At 41.9% G+C, this 21,974-nt stretch overlaps 1 protein-coding gene across 1 annotated transcript; it reads right to left on the reverse strand.

Annotated features, from left to right (window-relative positions):
• Window positions 1-16: 16 nt before the first annotated feature.
• LOC123169088 (putative disease resistance protein At1g50180) lies at window positions 17-21,413 on the reverse strand. Its single transcript, XM_044586933.1, has 2 exons — window positions 21,070-21,413; window positions 17-458 (listed from the first exon to the last, which is right to left on the reverse strand). Exons 1-2 carry the CDS (start codon window positions 21,322-21,324, stop codon window positions 444-446), a joined length of 270 nt encoding a protein of 89 aa, XP_044442868.1. The 5' UTR covers window positions 21,325-21,413; the 3' UTR covers window positions 17-443.
• Window positions 21,414-21,974: the final 561 nt, after the last annotated feature.

Below are 21,974 nucleotides of genomic sequence, written 5' to 3' on the forward strand. Positions count from 1 at the left end.
TTATACACCCCGGCTCGGTGCACCCACGAATAAAAACATAGCAAAAGATTTAAAAAAATCTGAAACTTTATGGGAATGATCATCAATTTTTTTATGGAAACTTGTAATCTGAGGTCCGTAAGAAAAAAAATAGAAGGTTAAACATGAGTCATATAACATGAGTCATATAACTATACGGACTGGGTCCGTAATCTGAGGGTTATCTTCAGTACTACACAGAAGGTTGATGTTCTTGATGCATTGCTAGGTGTGCCACCTGCTCCCTCAACTATAAATGCTATGAACATTTGGTAGACTTGAGTTGATGAGTACTCGATACCCATGCTTTATGGCTTAGAACCTAGGCTCCAAAAATGTTTTGAGCACCACGGGGAAAATTAATGAGATGATTCAGGAGCTGAAAATGGTGTTTCAAGATCGCCAGCGTGGAGAGGAATGAAGCCTTAGAAGTTTTTTAGCTGTAAGATGGACAAGAACAACTTCGTTAGCGAGCATGTATTCAAATGTCTGGGTACGCGAATCGCCTCAATTACATTGGGGTTACTATTCCCGAGGAAGTAGCAATTGACATGGTTTTTTCAGTCACTGCCACCAAGCTACAAGGGCTTTGTGATGAACTATAATATGCAAGAGATGGAGAAGACGCTCTCTGAACTTTTCGCGATGCTTAAAACCGCGGAAGTAAAAATCCAGAAACAACATCAAGTGTTGATGGTTAAAAACACCCCCAGTTTCAAGAAGGGTAAGGGAAAAAAGAAAACTTCAAGAAAAAAAGGCAAGCCAGTTGTCGCTCCCGTCAAGAAACCCAAGGCTGGACCAAATCCTGAGACCGAGTGTTTCTACTACAAGGGGAATGGCAATTGGAAGCAAAACTTCCCTAAGAAAGATGGAAAGGTAGATAAGAAAGCTGGCAACGTCAACAAAGGTATATTTGATATACATGTTATTGATGTGTACCTTACTGTGCTCGTCGTAGCGCCTGGGTATTCAGTTGCAAATATTTATAACTCTAAACTGGAGCTGCGAAATAAGTGGAGAGTATTTAAGGACGAGGTGACGATGCATGTTCAAATGGCTCCCATGTTGATGTGATCATCGTCGGCACACTCCCTCTATGTCTACGTTAGGCATTAGATTTAAAACTCAATATTTATTATTTGGTGCCTGCGTTGAGCACGAACATCATATCAGGATCTTGTTTATTGTGATATAGTTATTCATTTAATCCGAGAATAATAGTTGTTCTATTTATATGAATAGACACTATCTTTTATGATCATGCACCCAATGTGAATGGTTTATTCTTGTTGAATCTCGATAGCAATGATACATATGTTCATATTATTAATGCCAAAAGATGGAAAGTAAATGATGATAGTACCACAGATACATCTCCAACGTATCTATAATTTTCTATTGTTCCATGCTGTTATACTATCATTCTTGGATGTTTCACAATCATTTTGTAGCAACTTTATATCATTTTTTTGGACTAACCTATTGACATAGTGCCCAGTGCCAGTTGCTTGTTTTTTACTTCGCAGAAAATCAATACCAAACGGAGTCCAAACACAGCGAAACTATTTGGAGATTTTTTCTGGACCAGAAGACACACGTTGCGCGCCAAAGAAGTACTAGAGGGGGCTTCGAGGGGAGCACAACCCACCTGGGCGCGCCTGGGGGCCCAGGCGCGCCCTGGTGGGTTGTGCCCACCTTAGCGGCTCCCGCACCGCCCGTTTGCTCTATAAATACCCCAAAAATCAAAAAACCCTAGGGGAGTCGATGAAACACAATTCGAGCCGCCGCAAGTTCCAAAAAACCACAGATCCAATCTAGACACCATCACGGAGTGGTTCATCATCCTCATTGGTGCCTCTCTAATGATGCATGAGTAGTTCATTGTAGACCTTCGGGTCCGTAGTTAGTAGCTAGATAGCTTCCTCTCTCTCTTTTGATTCTCAATACAATGGTCTCTTGGAGATCTATTTGATGTAACTCTTTTTGTGGTGTGTTTGTTGGGATCCGCTGAACTTTGAGTTTGTGATCAGTTCTATATTATCCATGAAAGTTATTTGAGTTTTGATCTCTTATATGCGTGATTTCTTATAGCCTCGTATTTCTTCTTCGAATCTTTGGTTTAGTTATGCTAACTAGATCAATTTTTCTTGCCATGGGAAGAGGTGCTTTGTGATGAGTTCGATCTTACGGTGCTCAATCCCAGTGACAGAAGGGGACATGACACATATGTATCGTTGCTATTAAAGATAACAATATGGTGTCTATTCCTACATGAATAGATCTTGTCTACATCATGTCATCGTTCTTATTGCATTACTCTGTTTCTCCATGAACTTAATACACTAGATGCATGCTGGATAGCAGTCGATTGTGGAGTAATAGTAGTAGATGCAGGAAGGATTCGGTCTACTAATCTTGGACGTGATGCCTATATAATGATCATTGCCTGGATATTGTCATAATTATTTGAAGCTCTATCAATTGCCCAACAGTAATTTGTTGCCCACCGTATGCTATTTTTCTCGAGAGAAGCCACTAGTGAAATATACGGCCCCCGGGTCTATTCTTTATCATATTTGCTTTGAGATCAATTTTATTCACTTTTATTGTCAGATTTATTAATCTAAAAACCCAAAAATACCTTGCTGCAAATTTTTGTTATTTATTTTATTTCGCATTTCCGCGAGCTCTATTTATCCAATCTACCACAAATTTATCTATCTTTTTACACGGGAGGGATTGAGAACCCCTCTTACACGTCGGGTTGCAATTATTTGTTTTTGTGTGCAGGTACCGTTTACATAGTGTTGCGTGGTTCTCCTACTGGTTCGATAACCTTGGTCTCATCACTGAGGGAAATACCTACCGTAGCTATGCTGCATCATCCCTTCCTCTTTGGGGAAATACCAATGTAGTTCAAGCCGCCTTCACCGCATACTTGTGGCACTCCCGCTTATGTCATATTGGTGTAAAGCGCATGAAGGAACTCCAAATTGACGGACTTCTAGAATCAGTTGACTTTGAATCATTTGAAACATGTGAACCAGGCCCCACAAGCAAGATGAGTAAAACCCCGTTTTCCGGTATAATGGATCGGGCAATCGACTTGTTGGAAATAATACATACCGATGTATGCGGTCCAATGACTATTTCAGCACAAGGTGGATATCATTTCCCGACTTTCACAGATTATTTGAGTAGATAGGGGTAAATTTCCTTAATGAAACACAAGTCTTAAACATTTGAAAAGTTCAAGGAGTTTCAAAATGAAGTCGAGGATCATCGTAACAAGAAGATAATTTTTTTGTGATCTGATCGTGGAGGTGAGTATCTAAGTTACAAGTTTGGTATACATTTAAGACAATGTGTATGGTGTGTCCGAATGCCGTAATCATACTCTATTGGGTATGATGCATTCTATGATGTCTATTACCAATGTGCCACTATCATTTTGGATTTATGCATTAGAGACAACTTCATTCACTGTAAATTAGGCACCATCTAAATCTATTGAAACGACATCGTATAAATTATGGTATGGCAAGAAACATAAGCTATCATTGCATAAAGTTTGGGGGTGCGATGATTAACTCAAAAGGCTTCAGCCTGATAAGCTCAAACCCAAAGTGGAGAAGTGTGTATTCATAGGATACTGTAAAGACTCATTATAACTTCTATCACAGATTCGAAGACAAGATCTTTGTTACCAAGAATGGATCCTTTCTACAGAAAGAGTTTCTCTCGAAAGAAGTGAGTGGGAGGAAGGTAGGTCTTGATGAGGTTATTGAACCTTCTCTTGAATTGGACAGTAGTGCAACACAGAAAGATGGTCCCGTGGTGACTACACTAGCTAAAGAGGAAGCTACTAATGATGATCAACAAACTTCGAATCAGGCTTCTACCGAACTTCGCAGGTCGACAAGGACACGTACTGTACATGAGTTCTACGATAATAATGTCTTGGGCATCATGTTGTAGACAACAATGAACCTATGCACTATGCGGAACAGGCCAGTGGGCAAATCGTCTATTGCCTTAACCATTTCTGCTAAGTTTAAATCCCTCTAATATGCTCTAAAGAAATGGCATCTCAACCTGTCCACAGTCAAAGCTCTCATTGCTGATTGCAATAAAGTGGTTATTTTTCTTGATGATCTTGAGAAAATTAGGCATTTGAGTTGGCCGGAGTTCAATTTCCGTAGAATTGTTATAGTTTATCTATTGGAAACAACGTTGCACGATCAGAAACATCGAAGTTGGCAAGGAAAATTCAAAAAAATTCCATGCTATGGCAATGGAAAGATATCGGAGGAACACCATTTCCTCGATCAAGTCAGTTGACGGTGATGTGGTCACTGACCATCAGCAGTTGGCTGGGATGTTTTGGACTGACTTCAATCAACGCATGGGCCAATCGAAAGGCATTCAAATGGGTTTTGATCTAGACACATTAATTTCTCGGGTTGATGGTCTAGAGGAGTTATCTGTACCGTTCACGGACTCCGAGGTGGATGCGGTAATTAAGAACATGCCTTCTGATCGTGCTCCGGGACCAGACGGGTTTACTGGCCTTTTTTTAAAAGAATTGTTGGTCTATTTTAAAGGAGGATTTTATGAAGCTTGTCCAAGAGCTTTATGATGGGAAGTGCAATTTGGAGTGTCTGAATACATCTCTTATCACCCTCATTCCCAAGAAGTTGAGCCCTGAATATGTTGGTGATTTCCGGCCCATATCATTGACAAATACTTGCTTGAAGTTTTTAACTGAACTTTTGGCTAATCGTCTCCAGGGTGTGATTTTGAAATGTATTCACCGCAACCAATATGGCTTTCTTCGGTGTCGATCCATTCAGGATTGCCTGGCGTAGTGTTTTGAATACATTCACCAATGCAAAGCTTCCAAGAGGCCTATCAGCCTTCTTAAGCTTGATTTCACGGAGGCGTTTGACACCATCGAGCATGAACTGATTCTCAGGTTCTTGAAATGTAAGGGTTTTGACAATCGTTGGACAAGTTGGATTGAGAGCATTTTGTCCACGGGCTCCTCTTCGGTCCTATTAAATGGAGTGCCTGGTAATCATTTCGTCTGTCGATCGGGTGTTCGTCAAGGAGATCCATTATCTCCTTTACTCTTTGTGATTGCTGTTGATTTACTTCAATCGGTCGTTAATGAAATGTGCTCAAGGAACATTCTCACCTTACCTATCCCAACATCTTTGATGGATTATCCGATTGTTCAGTACGCGGACGATAATCTTATTGTTCTTCCTGCTATTGACAGCCAGCTCATTGCTTTCAAGGAAATGCTTGAGGTCTTTGCTAAATCAACCGGACTGAGGGTCAATTTCAGTAAGTCCTCTTTGATACCAATCACTATGAGCGATGATGAGGGAAAGCGTGTTGCTACTTTGCTTGGGTGTGGTGTTGGTTCCATGCCATTCACTTACCTTGGATTGCCCATGGGTACCTCTCGGCCAACAATTTATGATTTGTTGCCTTTGGTGGATCGCATTGAGAGACGATTATCTGCGTCTTCTTGCCTGTTGAATCAAGGGAGCCGACTACAACTCTTGCAATCTGTTCTTAGTTCTATGCCAATATACTTCTTGTGCACTCTTTCGCTGCCACAGGGCATTTTGAAGAAGATTGAACGAATCATGCGGCAGTGTTTGTGGAGAGGGAACACGGATACGCCACGACAATCATTGGCAGCTTGGGATTTGGTCTGTCAGCCTAAGAAACTGGGAGGCCTTGGCGTTCTTGACCTGAGTATACAGAACGATGCCTTGTTGATCAAGCATCTCTTCAAGTTCTTTAATAAGATGGATGTGCCCTGGGTATCTCTCATTTGGGACACATATTATGCCGCAGCACCACCCCAAGTCACTCAAAGCTGCAGATCTTTCTGGTGGAGGGATGTGCTGAAGCTGAATGATAGGTTTTGCAAGTTTGAGGTCCCTCACGTGCGGGCGGGGGATATGGTGATTTTCTGGCTGGATCGATGGTAGCTTGGTAACAATGCGGTTTTCATGCAACACCGGTTTCCGAGGCTTCACTCTTTTGTGATTGATGACACTCTCACCATGAAGGATATGATGGAACTGTCAGACCCAACCGACAATTTTCATCTGCCATTATCTGCTGAGGCCTTTGAGGAATTTAATCAGCTTCAAGCTTTGCTGCCTTTGGTTATCCTTCAGGAGGGGGAAAAGGATGTCTGGAAATGGCCATCAAAGTCTGGAGATTACCATTCAAGGATTTATTACATGTCTTGCTTTTCGGACATTGTGGTTGATCCCATTTTCAGGTGGATCTGGAAAAGTTATTGCACCCTCAAGTTTAAGGTGTTTGGCTGGATCCTCTTGATGGATCGCCTTAACACTAGGGACATGATGCAGCGGCGGCATTGGATTATCCAGGATGACACGTGTGTTCTGTGTCACTCTGCCTCTCATGAGGACAGAGCCCATCTTTTCTTCACTTGCAACTTCAGTCAACGGGTCTGGAATTACCTGGGCATTTCATGGATTGTTCAACCTAACCAGACTACTTATGAGATGGCTTCAACTACTAGGAATGATTTTGGTTTCCCTTTCTTCTCAGAGGTTGTCTTCACTTCTACTTGGAATATTTGGACACAAAGAAATGGGAAGATTTTCAGAAATGAGTTGCCTTCTTTCAGATCCTGGAGGAGAAATTTTCTTCGTGACATTTCTCTTTTAGCTCATAGAATCAATTGTAAATATAGGAATAGCCTAACTTCTTGGATAGCCGCCTTACCTTAAACTCTCTTTGTAAGTAATCTCTCCTCTCTTTCCATGCCTTTAACTTGTAACTTTGTAAACTATCTGGTTCATTGTTTTAATAAAAGACTGTGAGGCTGTTGCCTTACAATATATAGTCAAAAAAACAATGAACCTATGCACTATGAGGAAGCAATGATGGGCCCAGATTCTGACAAATGTTTAGAGGCCATGAAATCCATGATAGGATCCATGTACTAAAACAAGTATGGACTTTGGAAGACCTACCCGATGACCGAGAGGCCATTGAGAACAAATGGATCCTTAAGAAGAAGATGATGATGGCCATATCATGTCACATATTTTTGATTGCATGTGATGTTTATCCTTTATGCATATTATTTTGCTTAGAACGACGGTAGCATTATAAGATGATCCCTTCACATAATTTCAAGATAAAAGTGTTCTACCCGAGTTTGCACCGTTGCTAAAGTTCGTCGTTTCGAAGCACCTCATGATGATAGGGTGTCATAGACTCTACGTTCACATACAATGGGTGTAAGCCAGTTTTGCACAAGCAGAATACTTGGGTTAAACTTGATGAGCCTAGTACATGGTCTCAAAACACTAGAGACCGAAAGGTTGAACATGAGTCATATAGTAGATGTGATCAACATGGAGATATTCACCATTGATGACTACCCCATCTCACATGATGATCGGATATGGGTTAGTTGATCTGGATCATGTATCACTTAGATAACTTGAGGGATGTTAATTTAAGTTGGAGTTTATAAGTAATTTGATTAATTCAAATTAATTTATCATGAACTTAGTCCTGATAGTATTTCCAAATCTATGTTGTAGATAAATGGCCGGTGCTACTATTCTGTTTAGTTTTAATGTGTTCCTAGAAAAAGCTAAGTTGAAAGATGATGGTAGCAACTACACGGATTGGTCCGTAACTTGAGGATTATCCTCATTGCTGCACAGAAGAATTATGACCTTGATGCACAGCTAGGTGACAGTCCGTAACTTGAGGATTATCCTCATTGCTGCACAGAAGAATTATGACCTTGATGCACAGCTAGGTGACAGACCTGAAGCAGGAGCTAATGCAGACGTTATGAACGCCTGACAGGCTCGATCGGATGACTACTCGATAGTTCAGTGTGCTATGCTTTACGGCTTGGAACCGGGACTCTAGAAGTGTTTTGAACACCAATGAGCATATGAGATGTTCCAAGAGCTGAAGTTGATATTTCAACCTAATGCTCGGGTTGAGAGATATGAAGTCTTCAACAAGTTCTATAGATATAAGATGGAGGAGAACAATTATGTCAGTGAACACATACTCAAAATGTCTGGGTATCATAACCACTTGGCTCAGCTGGGAATTAATCTTCCAGTTGAAAGTGTTATAGACAGAGTTCTTCAGTCACTTCCATCGAGCTACAAATACTTCGTGATGAACTATAATATGCAAGGGATGACAAAAACGATTCCCGAGCTCTTCGCGAGGCTGAAGTCGGAGGAGGTAGAAATCAAGAAGGAAATTCAAGTGTTGATGGTTAACAAGACCACTAGTTTCAAGAAAAAGGGCAAGGAAAAGAAAGGGAACTTCCAGAAGAATGGCAAGCAAGTTGCCGCTCCCATGAAGAAGGCCAAAGCTGGACCCAAGCCTAAAATTGAGTGATTCTACTGCAAAGGAAATGGTCAATGGAAGCGGAACTGCCCCAAATACCTGGCAGATAAGAAGGATGGCAAAGTGAACAAAGGTATATTCGATATACATGTTATTGATGTGTACCTTACTAATGCTCATAGTAGCGCCTGTGTATTTGATACTAGTTTGGCTGCTCATATTTGTAACTCAAAAAATGAGCTAGGGAATAAACGAAGATTGGCTAAGGAAGAGGTGACGATGCGCGTCGGGAATGGTTCCAAGGTCGATTTGATCGTGGTCGGCACGCTACCTCTACATCTACCTTCGGGATTAGTTTTAGACCTCAATAATTGTTATTTGGTGACAGCGTTGAGCATGAACATTATATCTGGATCTTGTTTGTTGCGAGATGGTTATTCATTTAAGTCAAATAATAATGGTTGTTCTACTTATATGAGTAATATATTTTATGGTCATGCACCTTTAATGAATAGTCTATTCTTGTTGAATCTCGATCATAGTGATACACATATTCACAATATTGATGCCAAAAGATGCAAAGTTGATAATGATAGTGTAACATACTTGTGGCACTGTCGTTTAGGTCATATTGGTGTAAAGCGCATGAAGAAACTCCATGCGAATGGACTTTTGGAATCACTTTATTATGAATCATTTGATACTTGCGAACCATGCCTCATGGGTAAGATGACTACAACTCCGTTCTTCGGAACAATGGAGCGAGCTAATCACTTACTGAAAATAATACATACCGATGTATGCGGTCCAATGAGTGTTGAAGCACATGGCGGGTATCGATATTTTCTAACCTTCACAGATGATTTAAGTATGTATGGGTATACCTATTTAATGAAACACAAGTCTGAAACATTTGAAAAGTTGAAAGAATTTAAGAGTGAAGTGGAGAATCATCGTAACAAGAAATAAAGTTTCTATGATCTGATCGCGAAGGCGAATATTTGAGTTCCGAGTTTGGCATTCATTTAAGACAATGTGGAATTGTTTCACAACTCACGCCACCTAGAACACCACTGCATTATGGTGTGTCCGAACGTCGTAACCGGACTTTATTAGATATGGTGAGTTCTATGATGTCTCTTACCGATTTGCCTTTATCATTTGGGTGTTATGCATTAGAGACAACTGCATTCACCTTAAATAGGGCACCATCTAAATCCGTTGAGACGACACCGCATGAACTATGGTTTGGCAAGAAACCTAAGCTATCGTTTCTTAAAGTTTGAGGATGCAACCAAAACGCTTCAGCCTGATAAGCTCGAACCCAAAGTGGAGAATTGCCTCTTCATAGGATACCCTAAAGAAACTACTGGGTATACCTTCTACCACAGATCCGAAGGCAAGATCTTTGTTGGTATGAATGGGTCATTTCTAGATAAGGAGTTTCTCTCGAAAGAAGTGAGTGGGAAGGAAGAAGAACTTGATGAGGTAGTTGTACCTTCTCTTGAATTGGAAAGTAGCACATCAGAGGAAAACATTCTCGTGATGCCTACACCAACTAGAGGGGAAGCCAATGATGTTGATCATGAAACTTCATCAAGTTACTACTGAACCTCGTAGGTCGACCAGAACACGTTTCACACCAGAGTGGTACGGTAATCCTGTCCTGGAAGTCATGTTGTTTGACAACGGTGGACCTATGAACTATGAAGAAGCTATGACAAGCCCAAATTCCGACAAATGGCTTGAGGCCATGAAATATAAGATAGGATCCATGTATGAGAACAAAGTATGGACTTTGGTGGACTTGCCCGATGATCAGCATGCCATTGAGAATAAATGGATCTTCAAGAGAAAGACGGACACTGATGGTGATATCACTATCTACAAAGCTCGACTTGTTGCAAAAGGTTTTCGACAAGTTCAAGGGGTTGACTACGATGAGACTTTCTCACCCATAGCGATGCTTAAGTCTTCCATAATCATGTTAGCAATTTCTTCATTTTATGATTATGAAATTTGGCAAATGGACATCAAAACTGCATTCCTTAATGGGTTTCTTAAAGAAGAGTTGTATATGATGTAACCAGAAGGTTTTGTCGATCCTAAAGGTTCTAACAAAGTGTGCAAGCTCCAGCGATCCATCTATGGAATGGTGCAAGCATCTCGGAGTTGGAATATACGCTTTGATGATGTGATTAAAGCATTTGGTTTTATACAGACTTACGGTGAAGCATGTATTTACAAGAAAGTGAGTGGGAGCTCTGTAGCATTTCTGATATTATATGTGGATGACATATTGCTGATTGGAAATGACATAGAATTTCTGGGTAGCATAAAAGGATACTTGAATAAGAATTTTTCAATGAAAGGCCTCGGTGAAGCTCCTTATATATTGGGCATCAAGATCTATAGGGATAGATCAAGACGCTTAATAGGACTTTCACAAAGCACATACCTTGAAAAAGTTCTGAAGAATTTCAAAATGGACCAGCCAAAGAAACGGTTCTTGCCTGTGTTGCAAGGTGTGAAGTTAAGTCAGACTTAAAGTCCGACCACGGCAGAAGATAGAGAGAAAATGAAAGTCATTCCCTATGCCTCAGCCATAGTTTCTATTATGTATGCAATGTTGTGTACCAGACCTGATGTGTGCCTTTCCATAAGTTTGGCAGGGAGATACCAAAGTAATCCTGGAGTGGATCACTTGACAGCGGTCAAGAATATCCTGAAGTACCTGAAAAGGCCCAAGGATATGTTTCTCGTTTATGGAGGTGGCGAAGAGCTCGTCGTAAAGGGTTACGTCGATGCTAGCTTTGACACAGATCTTGATGACTCTAAGTCACAAACCGGATATGTATTTATATTGAATGGTGGACCTGTCAATTGGTGCAGTTCCAAGCAGAGCGTCGTGGCAGGATCTACGTGTGAAGCAGAGTACATAGGTTCTCCGGAAGCAGCGCATGAAGGAGTCTGGATGAAGGAGTTCATATCTGATCTGGGTGTAATACCCAGTGCATCGGGTCCAATGACAATCTTTTGTGACAACACTGGAGCAATTGCCTTAGAGAAGGAATCCAGGTTTCACAAGAGAACCAAACACATCAAGAGATGCTTGAACTCCATTTGTGAAAAGGTCAAGGACGGAGACATAGAAATTTGCAAAATACATACGGATCTGAATGTGGCAGACCCGTTGACTAAACCTCTTCCGTCAGCAAAACATGATCAGCACCAAGACTCTATGGGTGTTAGATTCATTACTCTGTAATCTAGATTATTGACTCAAGTGCAAGTGGGAGACTATTGGAAATATGCTCTAGAGGCAATAATAAAGTGGTTATTATTATATTTCCTTAATCATGATAAAGGATTATTATTCATGCTAGAATTGTATTGAACGAAAACTTAAATACATGTGGGAATACATAAGAAAATACCAAGTCCCCAGTAAGCTTCTACTAGACTAGCTTCTTGATCAAAAGATGGTTAAGGTTTCCTGACCATAGACATGAGTTGTCATTTGATAATGGGATCACATCATTAGAAGAATGATGTGATGTACAAGACCTATCCGTTAGGTTATTGTTTAGTTTATTTCTACTGCTTTCTTAATGTCAAATACATATTCCTTCGACCATGAGATCATGAAACTCTCGGATACTGGAGGAATACCTTGTGTGCTATCAAATGTCACAATGTAATTGGGTGATCATAAAGATGCTCTACAGGTATCTCCGAAGGTGTCCATTGAGTTGGTGTGAATCAAGATTGGGATTTGTCACTCCGTATGACGGAGAGGTATCTCTGGGCCCTCTCGGTAATATAGCATCACAAGAAGATTGCAAGCAAAGTGACTAAGGAGTTAGTTACGAAATGATGTATTATGGAACGAGTAAAGATACTTGTTGTTAATGAGATTGAACTAGGTTTGGAGATAACGACAATCGAACCTCGGGCAAGTAACATACCGACGTAAAAAGGGAACTACATATGTTCTCATAAAGGTTCGACCGATAAAGATCTTTGTAGAATATGTAGGAACCAATATGGGCATCCAGGTCCTGCTATTAGTTATTGACCGGAGAAGCGTCTCAGTCATGTCTACATCATTCTCAAACCCGTAGGGTCCGTACGCTTAACATTCGTTGATGATATAGTATTATATGACTTATGTATGTTGGTGACCGAATGTTGTACAGACTCTTGGATGAGACCATGGACATGACAAGGAGCTCTGGAATGGTCCAGAGGTAACGATTGATATATAGAATGATATGGTTGGGCCATGGGCAAGGCCCACGGGGCTATAGGTCGGTGCAAAAGGAAGTTTTGCGGAGCTCAGGGACCAGACGCCAGGGACCCTGGCATCTGGCCCTGGGCCAGTCACCGAGGCCCATGGCGTCTGGGCTAGATACCGAGGACCGTGGCATCTGGTATTGGAAACAGAGAAGCACGCTTCCTTGTGTTCCAAACCGACTTTGAGGAGGCTCTTTCTCCAAGAAACGACCACATGGCTCAACATATAAATAGAGGAGCAGAGCTAGCCCCTGGGGGACATCAAGATTCACCAAGCCGTGTGCCAGCAACCCCACCCCCTCTAGTTTATCCTCCGTCCTAGCTTCTATTGTGCTTGGCAAAGCCCTGCGGAGATTGTTCTTCACCACCAATGTCTCCACGCCGTCATGCTGCCGGAACTCATTTACTACTTCGTCACTCTTGCTGTATCAAGAAGGTGAGGACGTTATCGAGTTGAACGTGTGGTGAACGCGGAGGTGTCGTACCTTCGGTACTTGATCGGGACGGGTCGTGAAGGTGTACAACTACATCAACCGCATTGATAAATGCTTCAGCTTACCGATCTACAAGGGTATGTAGATGCTCTTCCCCTCTCGTAGCTATGCATCTCCATGGATAGATGTTACGTGCGCGTAGAATTTTTTTGTTTTCCATGCAACGTTCCCCAACAAGCCATGCAGGAAGGAGTCTGGATGAAGGAGGTCATGTCAGATCTGGGAGTGGTTCCTTGTGGATCGGATCCCATGACTATCTATTGTCACAACACTGGCACCATTTTCATTGCCAATGAGTCATGGTTTCACAAGAAAACTATACATATCAAACATCTTCAACTCCATATGTGATTACATCAAGGAAGGATACATAGAGATTTACAAAGTACATACAAATCTAAATGTGGCAGGACGTTGACTAAACATCTCCAACGTGCAAAACATGATCAACACCAGAATCGATGGGTGTTAGAATCATTATGATGCAAACTGGATTATTGACTCTAGTGCAAGTGGGAGACTACTGGAAATATGCCCTAGAGGCAATAATAAAATTGTTATTACCATGTTTCCTTGATCATAATAAATGTTTATTATCCATGCTAAAATTGTATTGACCGGAAACTAAATACATGTGCGGATACCTAAACAAGCATTGTGTCCAAACGGTAATGAGATTTTAGTCGCCATATGTAGCCATTTTAGTTATAGAGACTTGTCGGTAATGAGATTGAACTACATATGGCGATACCGACGATCTAATCTTGGCCAAGTAACATATCACGGACAAAGCTAATTGTATACAGAATTAACTAGATCCTTGACATCGTGGTTCAAACTGATAAATATCTTAGTTCAATATGTGGTTGTCCCTATGGGCATCTAGGTCCCACCATTGATTATTGATTGGAGATGTGTCTCGGTCATGTTTGCGTGTTCTCAAACCCGTAGGGTCACCCACTTAACGTTCAGTAATGCTAGGGCAGTATTGGGATATTCATAATGGCAAGGCCGAATATTGTTCGGAGTCTCAGATGAGATCTAGGACATCACGAGGAGCTCCCGAACGGTCTGGAGGTAAAGATTTGTTTAAGAGAATTTTTATTTTAGGGTTCTGGAAAAGTTCTGATATTTTCGGTAGATTACCCAGAAGGTTCTAGAAGGTTCCAGGGGTTCCACCATGGGATACAATGACTCGGGAAGGGACCACATGGACCAAGGGGTGGGCCAACAGCCCACATGGGCTACCCGTACCATCCCCTAAGGCCCATGTCGTTCAGATCTAGATATAAGGTATTATCTCTAAATTTAAAGGGTTAAATCTAGACAAAAGATGTTATCTCTAAATTTAAAGGGATTTCTCCCTTGTGGTTGTCCTTAGGAGATTTTGGCCGCCCCCTGTCCCTAGCCTATATAAAGAGAGGGGAGGCACAAGGGAAGTTATCCCTAAGCCTGGCTGCCACCCCTCTCTCGCATCTCCTCCTCCTCCGTGTAGCGCTTGGCGAAGCGTTGCCGGAGTTCTGCGGCCGCCACCACCACCACCATGTCGTGCTAGCTTATAACTCATCTACCTCTCCACTCTCGCTTGCTGGATCAAGAAGGCAGAGACTTCACCGAGCCATACGTGTGAACATCTCGGAGGTGCCACTCGTGCGGTGTTTGGATCGGATTGGACCGCGAAGGTGTACGACTACGCCAACCACGATCTTTACATCGCTAAAGTTTTTGGTCTACAAGGGTGTGTAGACACACTCCTCTCTCATTGCAAGCATCTTCATAGAATAGATCTTGGGTGTTTCGTATGATTTTTTTGTTTTCCATGCAACGTTCCCCATCCGATGGAACCCATACGCCGCCACTGCCCGACGATGAAATCAGCAAGGAGATGGGCGTGGGTTGTTGCCCCCATGTGTCCGCTCACCCTAGGGCTCGTGGAGTCAGGCATTTCATACATTTCCATGCTTTTGCTTCACATTGCCGGGTTCGACGACATCTATAGCCTCATATCCCACATTGACCAATGATCTAAACATAGTAACAACAAAATGGAGTTAACCTGATTTAGGAGTAGGTGTGTTTTTGGTGAGAGTTAACAATTGACTTGTTAGGGTTGGACGTTGGATACATGGGTGACTCTGTCCTTCCGAAATTTCGGAAGACCATATGCTGATCTAATTCTGGAATAGCTATTTTTCACATCTATTTTTTTATTTCTATATCTACTATTCGGGTTGAAAAAGACACATTGATAATTTATGTACAAATAGAATGATAATATATGTACCACATACATGATAACATATGTACAAACACCACACTATATTTTTTACCTGAGGGGTAAAGATTGTTCAAAAATATACCGTGGCAACTTATATATATGTATAGCATGGTAATATACATACTGAAGACCTGATATCCTATGTAAAATACCGTGGTAAAATTTAAGTGGTAGAAGAAAGTTATTAAAAAACATACCCCCCCCCCCAAGTAATTCATGCATAAATAGCTTGACAGTATACGCATCGTAGACTTCATAACGTATTTACAAACACCAGGTCACTTTTGACAGAGGAAAAAAGTGATTGAAAAAATACCCCCGGTAAATTATGTGTATATAGAATGGTAACATATGAGACAGGGATTGCAGCACCCGAGCTCCACCGCTCTCTATATTTAAACATTTTGAAATTTGTGTTTTGGAAGTTTAAAAACATATGATATTTTATCTAGGGATACATATACACATTCCAAATACCCGTGGCAAGTTTTGGTAGAAATCTCGATTCGTTTTGGGCTATAGAAGGAAAACAAATTTCTGACAATGTATAAGAGCAAGTTTTGGCAAGATGAAGGGATGATTGTTGGTCAGGAAAACCTGAAAGTTTACATTATACTATTATAAGCAGTTGTTTGGACCTTCGGAAGAGAGTTTTGTGTCCTTGGATGAGTCAAGGGTTGAGGATGTTCCTCAACTTGAGACGGAAGAGAATGAGATTTTGACTGCTCCTTTTACGGAGAAGGAGGTGTTTGAGGCCATTGCACAAATGAAAAACAATAAAGCGCCAGGACCGGATGGGTTTCCGGCGGAGTTTTACAAAAAGTGCTGGCACTTCATTAAGGGTGACCTGTTGCCGATGTTTCATGAATTGTTCATTGGTCAGCTTCATTTGTTCAAGCTCAATTTTGGAACGATAACTCTTCTTCCTAAGAAGACAGAGGCTATTCGCATTGAGCAGTTCAGGCCTATCTATTTGCTTAATGTCAGTTTCAAAATATTCACCAAGGTTGGGACGAACCGACTCACGCAGATTGCGCATTCAGTTGTGCAACCGTCCCAGACCGCTTTCATGCCAGATAGAAATATCCTTGAAGGGGTGGTCGTCTTGCATGAAACGCTCCATGAGATCCACTCAAAAAAACTAGATGGTGTGGTTTTTAAAGTGGATTTTGAAAAAGCATACGATAAAGTTAAATCGCCATTCCTTCAACAAGCTTTGCGTATGAAAGGATTTGACAAGGCCTGGCGAGACCAGATTGAATCCTTTACGCAAAAAGGGAGTGTAGGGATTAAAGTGAATGATGATATAGGTCACTATTTCCAGACACACAAAGGACTAAGGCAAGGAGATCCCATGTCACCGATTCTATTCAACATAGTGGTTGATATGCTATCTATTTTAATAGGTCGGGCTAAGGATGCGGGGCAGGTTACTGGCTTGGTTCCGCACCTAGTTGATGGTGGTATATCCATATTGCAGTATGCTGATGATACTATCATCTTTATGGAGCATGACTTGGCGAAAGCGAGAAACATGAAGCTTATGTTGTGCTTATTTGAACAATTGTCTGGGCTCAAGATTAACTTCCATAAGAGCGAATTGTTTTGCTTTGGAAGAGCTAATGATGACCAGGAGGCGTATAAGCAATTGTTCGGATGTGAGTTGGGTTCGCTACCGTTCACGTACTTAGGTATACCCATTCATCATCGTAAGCTGACGAACAAGGAGTGGAAGTGCATCGAGGATCGTTTTGAAAAGAAACTGAGCTGTTGGAAAGGGAAGCTCATGTCATATGGAGGGCGATTAATTCTGATTAATTCGGTCCTCACCAGTATGCCTATGTTTCTTTTATCCTTTTTTGAGGTCCCGGTGGGGGTCAGGAAGAGGTTAGAGTTTTATCGATCTTGTTTCTTTTGGCAGAATGATGAGTTGAAACGAAAGTATAGGCTTGCAAAATGGGACATCATCTGTAGGCTGATGGACCAAGGCGGTCTAGGCATTGAAAATCTAGAGATCAAGAATAGATGTCTCCTTAGCAAGTGGCTATTTCAACTTTCATCCGAGACAGAGGCTACTTGGGCTCAGATTTTGCGAAATAAGTATCTTCAGTCTAAAACATTGGCTCAGGTGACTGTGCGACCGACTGACTCACCGTTTTGGAAAGGGTTGACGAGAGTCAAGCCCCTCTTCTTTAACAGGGCAAAGATCTTAGTCGGTGATGGGGCTAATACGAGGTTCTGGGAGGATACGTGGCTTGGGGAGACGCCCCTGGCACTTCAATATCCTACTTTGTACAACATTGTTCAACGTCGAGAAGCTTACGTTGCAACCGTCTTACAGTCCACGCCTCTCAATATTAGCTTTCGGAGGACGCTGGTAGGCGATCGTTGGGAGGCCTGGCTTCATCTTGTATGAAGGCTGATGGATGTCCAGCTGTCTCAGCAGCCAGATAGATTGTTTTGGAAACTGACTAAGGACGGTGTGTTCTCGGTCAAATCCATGTATCTGGATGTCATAAACACTAGTGTCATTCCTTGCTCGAAGCACGTCTGGAAAGTTAAGGTACCTTTGCGAATCAAAGTGTTTATGTGGTTTGTGCATAAACAAGTCATTTTGACAAAGGATAATCTGGCAAAACGCAATTGGATGGGTTCTGCTAGGTGTAGTTTTTGTGATCATAATGAAACTATCAGGCACATCTTTCTAGATTGTCCGCTGGCTAAGATTCTTTGGCGTTCGATTCATATTGCTTTTAATATTACTCCACCTACCTCTATCAACATGTTATTTGGAACGTGGCTTGATGGGGTTAATTCGGATATAGCGAGGCACATTCGTGTTGGAGTTTGTCCCTTGTTATGGGTAGTCTGGAACTGCAGAAATGATTTGGTTTTTAACACAGCAACGAACTTTCACTTTTTGCAGGTTATCTTCAGGGCCACAGCATTGATCCGTATGTGGTCGCTACTCACTCCGACGGAGGCCAGGGGGCGTTTGGCTACTGCGTCTACCCGATGAGAGATGGTAGCTCGGGTTATTTTCAACCGGTTTGGATGGCGGTCATGTAATAGGATAGGCATGTAGTGCTCCTATTTTGTTTGCCTGCCGGTTGTGACTTTTTGATTAGGCTCGTATGAGCGTTCTGTTTTCTTTTCGTACTTTGAGGTACTAGAGACTTTGATACTGGTTTCATTTTTAATAATTTGAGCCGTATGCATCTTTCTGATGCAGAGGCTGGGGTAACTCCCCTTTTCGAAAACAAAAATTAAGAGAAATGGGGTGCCATTTTGGTCAAAACTTTCTCCTGTTTGTAGTTCTCAAAATACAAAGTATCTTTTTTCAGACTTTTACCGGGCCTTAGGAATGTGTGTATGTATTCACGTAGTTAATTTAAGATTTTTTTTTAGCAACCGAAGTTTATTTTAAAAAAAATTCAAATATCAAGCGCCCTGGAGCCCGGTGGCTGCAAGCACTTTTCGGGTAACATATGCACTATAGACCTGATAACCTATGTACATACATCGCGGTAACTTTTTAACCCGGGGAACATTGTTGAAAATGTACCCCGGTTAATTATGTGTAAATAGCATGGTAAAACAATCATAACAGAGTTCATAACCTATGTACAAACATCGGGTGATTTTTAATCCGGAGAGAAATATTGTTGAAAAACATGCCCGCGATAGTCTTCTACATAAATAGCATGACAATATACAACAGATCTAATAATTTACTTAGCCCGAAAGTGTTAAATTTTGACTCATGAATAAAAATATGTTGAAAAATATACCGTGGATAACTCATCTGTAAATAACATTGTTATGTACGCACAGAAAGGTTGATAACTCACGTACAAACATCGTGGTAACTTTTAACCGCCGGATAAAAGTTATTAAAAATATACCCGCGATAATTTCTGCTTAAATAGCATGGTAATATACACACGACATAGCTAATAACTTACTTAGCCCATATGTGATAACTTTTTGACCCGGATGAAAAAATTACTAAACAATATCATTGATAACTCATGTGTAAATAACACAATAATATACGCACAACTGAGTTGGTAACATAATTAGCCCATGCTTGGTAACTTTTTGAGCCAAAAAAAAGTCGTCGGACCATACCCACAAGGAATAGTTTATAAGGTGTTGTCGCGACAAAATTTGTATGTTAAAATGATTTCTCGGTCACACAAATAATTTGAGCTACAAAATATTTTGAACTTTCATAATAAGAGAATCTAGAATGGCATCAAGATTTTTATCCTCTAATGCATTGGGGAGAAACTTGGAGGAATCAATTTTTATGCCCTGGTAATTTTTGTGTAAACAACATGATAACTTATATATTGCTTACATGGTAACTTACGTAGCATAGACATGGTAATTTTTTATTCGAAAAATTCGTTGTAAGATAACAACATGGGATCAAGTTTGAAAGGTCTTGTCAGGACGTGTCTTGTATGTGAAAATATTTTGTCACTTGGGCCTACGGTTTGAGCAACAAAACATTATGAATTTTCAGTTTTAAAAAGATTTAGAATGGCACCACTACTATTTTTTCTCCATGCATGATAATTACGTGTTGCTAAGTAAACTAACAACTTATAAACACCATAAACGCTTCCCCCGGTGCCCCCGGGCGTCCCCCAACACACCGGGTCCGGCCTGGATCAGCCGGCCAAATTCGGGCCTAACCGACGAAAATTGGGCTTTTGGTGACGCGACTAGGCCGGTTTTTGAGCGTCGGTGATAAAAAAGGGCCGTGGGGGAGCCTGTTGGGGAGGGGGTGGGGGGGCGAGTGGAGATGCTACTAAAAGCAAAGGAATAAATATAAAGAACAATCGAGGCATTCTGATCTGTTGCAATCCGGCGAACCGGTATCAAACCTCTTTTATTTTTGTTCTGCCATTTAAAGTCAGGTCCAAATACGAGTTTTTTTGACTTTGGTAGTAGTTTATACCAACTTTTGAACTTTTTTTGGCCTAACTAGGGTGCATTACGAGAGCAACGTTAAGCATACAGAGAGGAGGGAGTTCGCTCTTGGGGCTCCTTCCAGTGAACATAATCATTCGCCACACTCCAAAAAGAAAAAACATAATCGTTCGCCAGACCATACCCTCGAGAGGAACATATCATTCGTTGGAACTCTTCCTTAAAGCCGACGTACGCTAGTTATTGGCGTCCATAAAAAGTGCCAACAAGATAGTGTGCAGTGTATATACACAAAATAACTACGGAGTAATTGCTTAGTTAGCGTAAGATCTTTCTGATCTAAAATTCTCTTCATCGGCGGCGGTCGTTGTTCTGAGGCGTTGGTTTTATGGGATCTTAACATGACGACTTCCCGACTGTCTACCACAACAAGTTGTGCCCGGCTCCAGCGAGGGAGGGGCGATTACGGCGGCGCGCCTTCGACGCGCTTCAGTGCTTGTGGTCGTCGCTAGGTGGTCTATGAATCTGGATGTAATTTTTATTATTTCTGGTATTCATTGTACTGCCATGATTAAAGATGAATAGATCGACAGTTTGCCGCAAAAATAAGCAGGGGAACAAAATAAAAACATAAGCAGGGGAAGGCAGACGCACCTCCTCGTGGAAGAAGTCGTCGAGCGCGTCCTCGGCGTCGAAGGCAACATCGCGAGTCTGGCGCACCCACACGCGGGTTAACCCGTCGGTGCCGGCCCGGCGTTTCCGGTCGGCGTCACGGACGAAGGCTTGGAGCCACTCCAGCCGGTCGCGCAGTAGTATGATGTCGTCGCCGACCTGAAGCAGTATCTTGGCCTCGCTCACCGCTAGCTCACCAAGCTTGGAAAGCACCGCAGTTATTGCCGTCTCCGCCATGGACGAAGAATCTGCTACCTAAGCTAGATAGCAGTTACTCTGTCCCTCTCTCCCTCCTCTTATGCTACTCTCTCCCTCTCTTCCTCTTCTTATACCCTCTAAATCATCTCCGGCTAGATTAAGTAAAGACGTCCGACGAGAGACGACTACACAATAAATTAGTTACCCTGGTTAGGTACCCTGCTTGTAGTCGGGGGCGTAGCTGTCCTGGTTAGATTAGGTACCCTCCGTATGCAAGCCTAGGTTCTTTAATGGATTTGTTACACAGGGAGCCCGGCAAGAATGAATTAATTTCCAATGGAGGTTACGTTGTTTCCATGGAGGTTACGTTGTCCTTTTCAATGAAGATTGATAAGTTTAGGATTTTAGATATTACACGCTTTTGGACTTGAGGAGGCATCCCGCCTTAGACCATCAAAATAGGGCATCAGAAAACAATTTTTAGGTCATTGAAAAAAAATTGCGAGGGAAAAAAATTCTTGTCGAACTGTATTCTAAAATAGGGCACCATTGCTCCAACAGCTGCCCTAAGAGCAACTCCAACGGCTGCGCCAAAAAGGCGCGCGGGGGATGCTTTGCCGCGCTCCAGCGGTGGCGGGAAACTCGCGCGCGCGGGAACCGTTTACGCGCGCGCGAAAAGGCGCCAGCTC

This window comes from Triticum aestivum, chromosome 7D, assembly GCF_018294505.1.
Source record: "Triticum aestivum cultivar Chinese Spring chromosome 7D, IWGSC CS RefSeq v2.1, whole genome shotgun sequence".
Classification (NCBI taxonomy): domain Eukaryota; kingdom Viridiplantae; phylum Streptophyta; class Magnoliopsida; order Poales; family Poaceae; genus Triticum; species Triticum aestivum.

What these genes read in the sequence shown, in the direction of transcription:
- LOC123169088 (XM_044586933.1), bottom strand. Translation starts at nt 21,324, where the DNA reads ATGGCGGAGACGGCAATAACTGCGGTGCTTTCCAAGCTTGGTGAGCTA.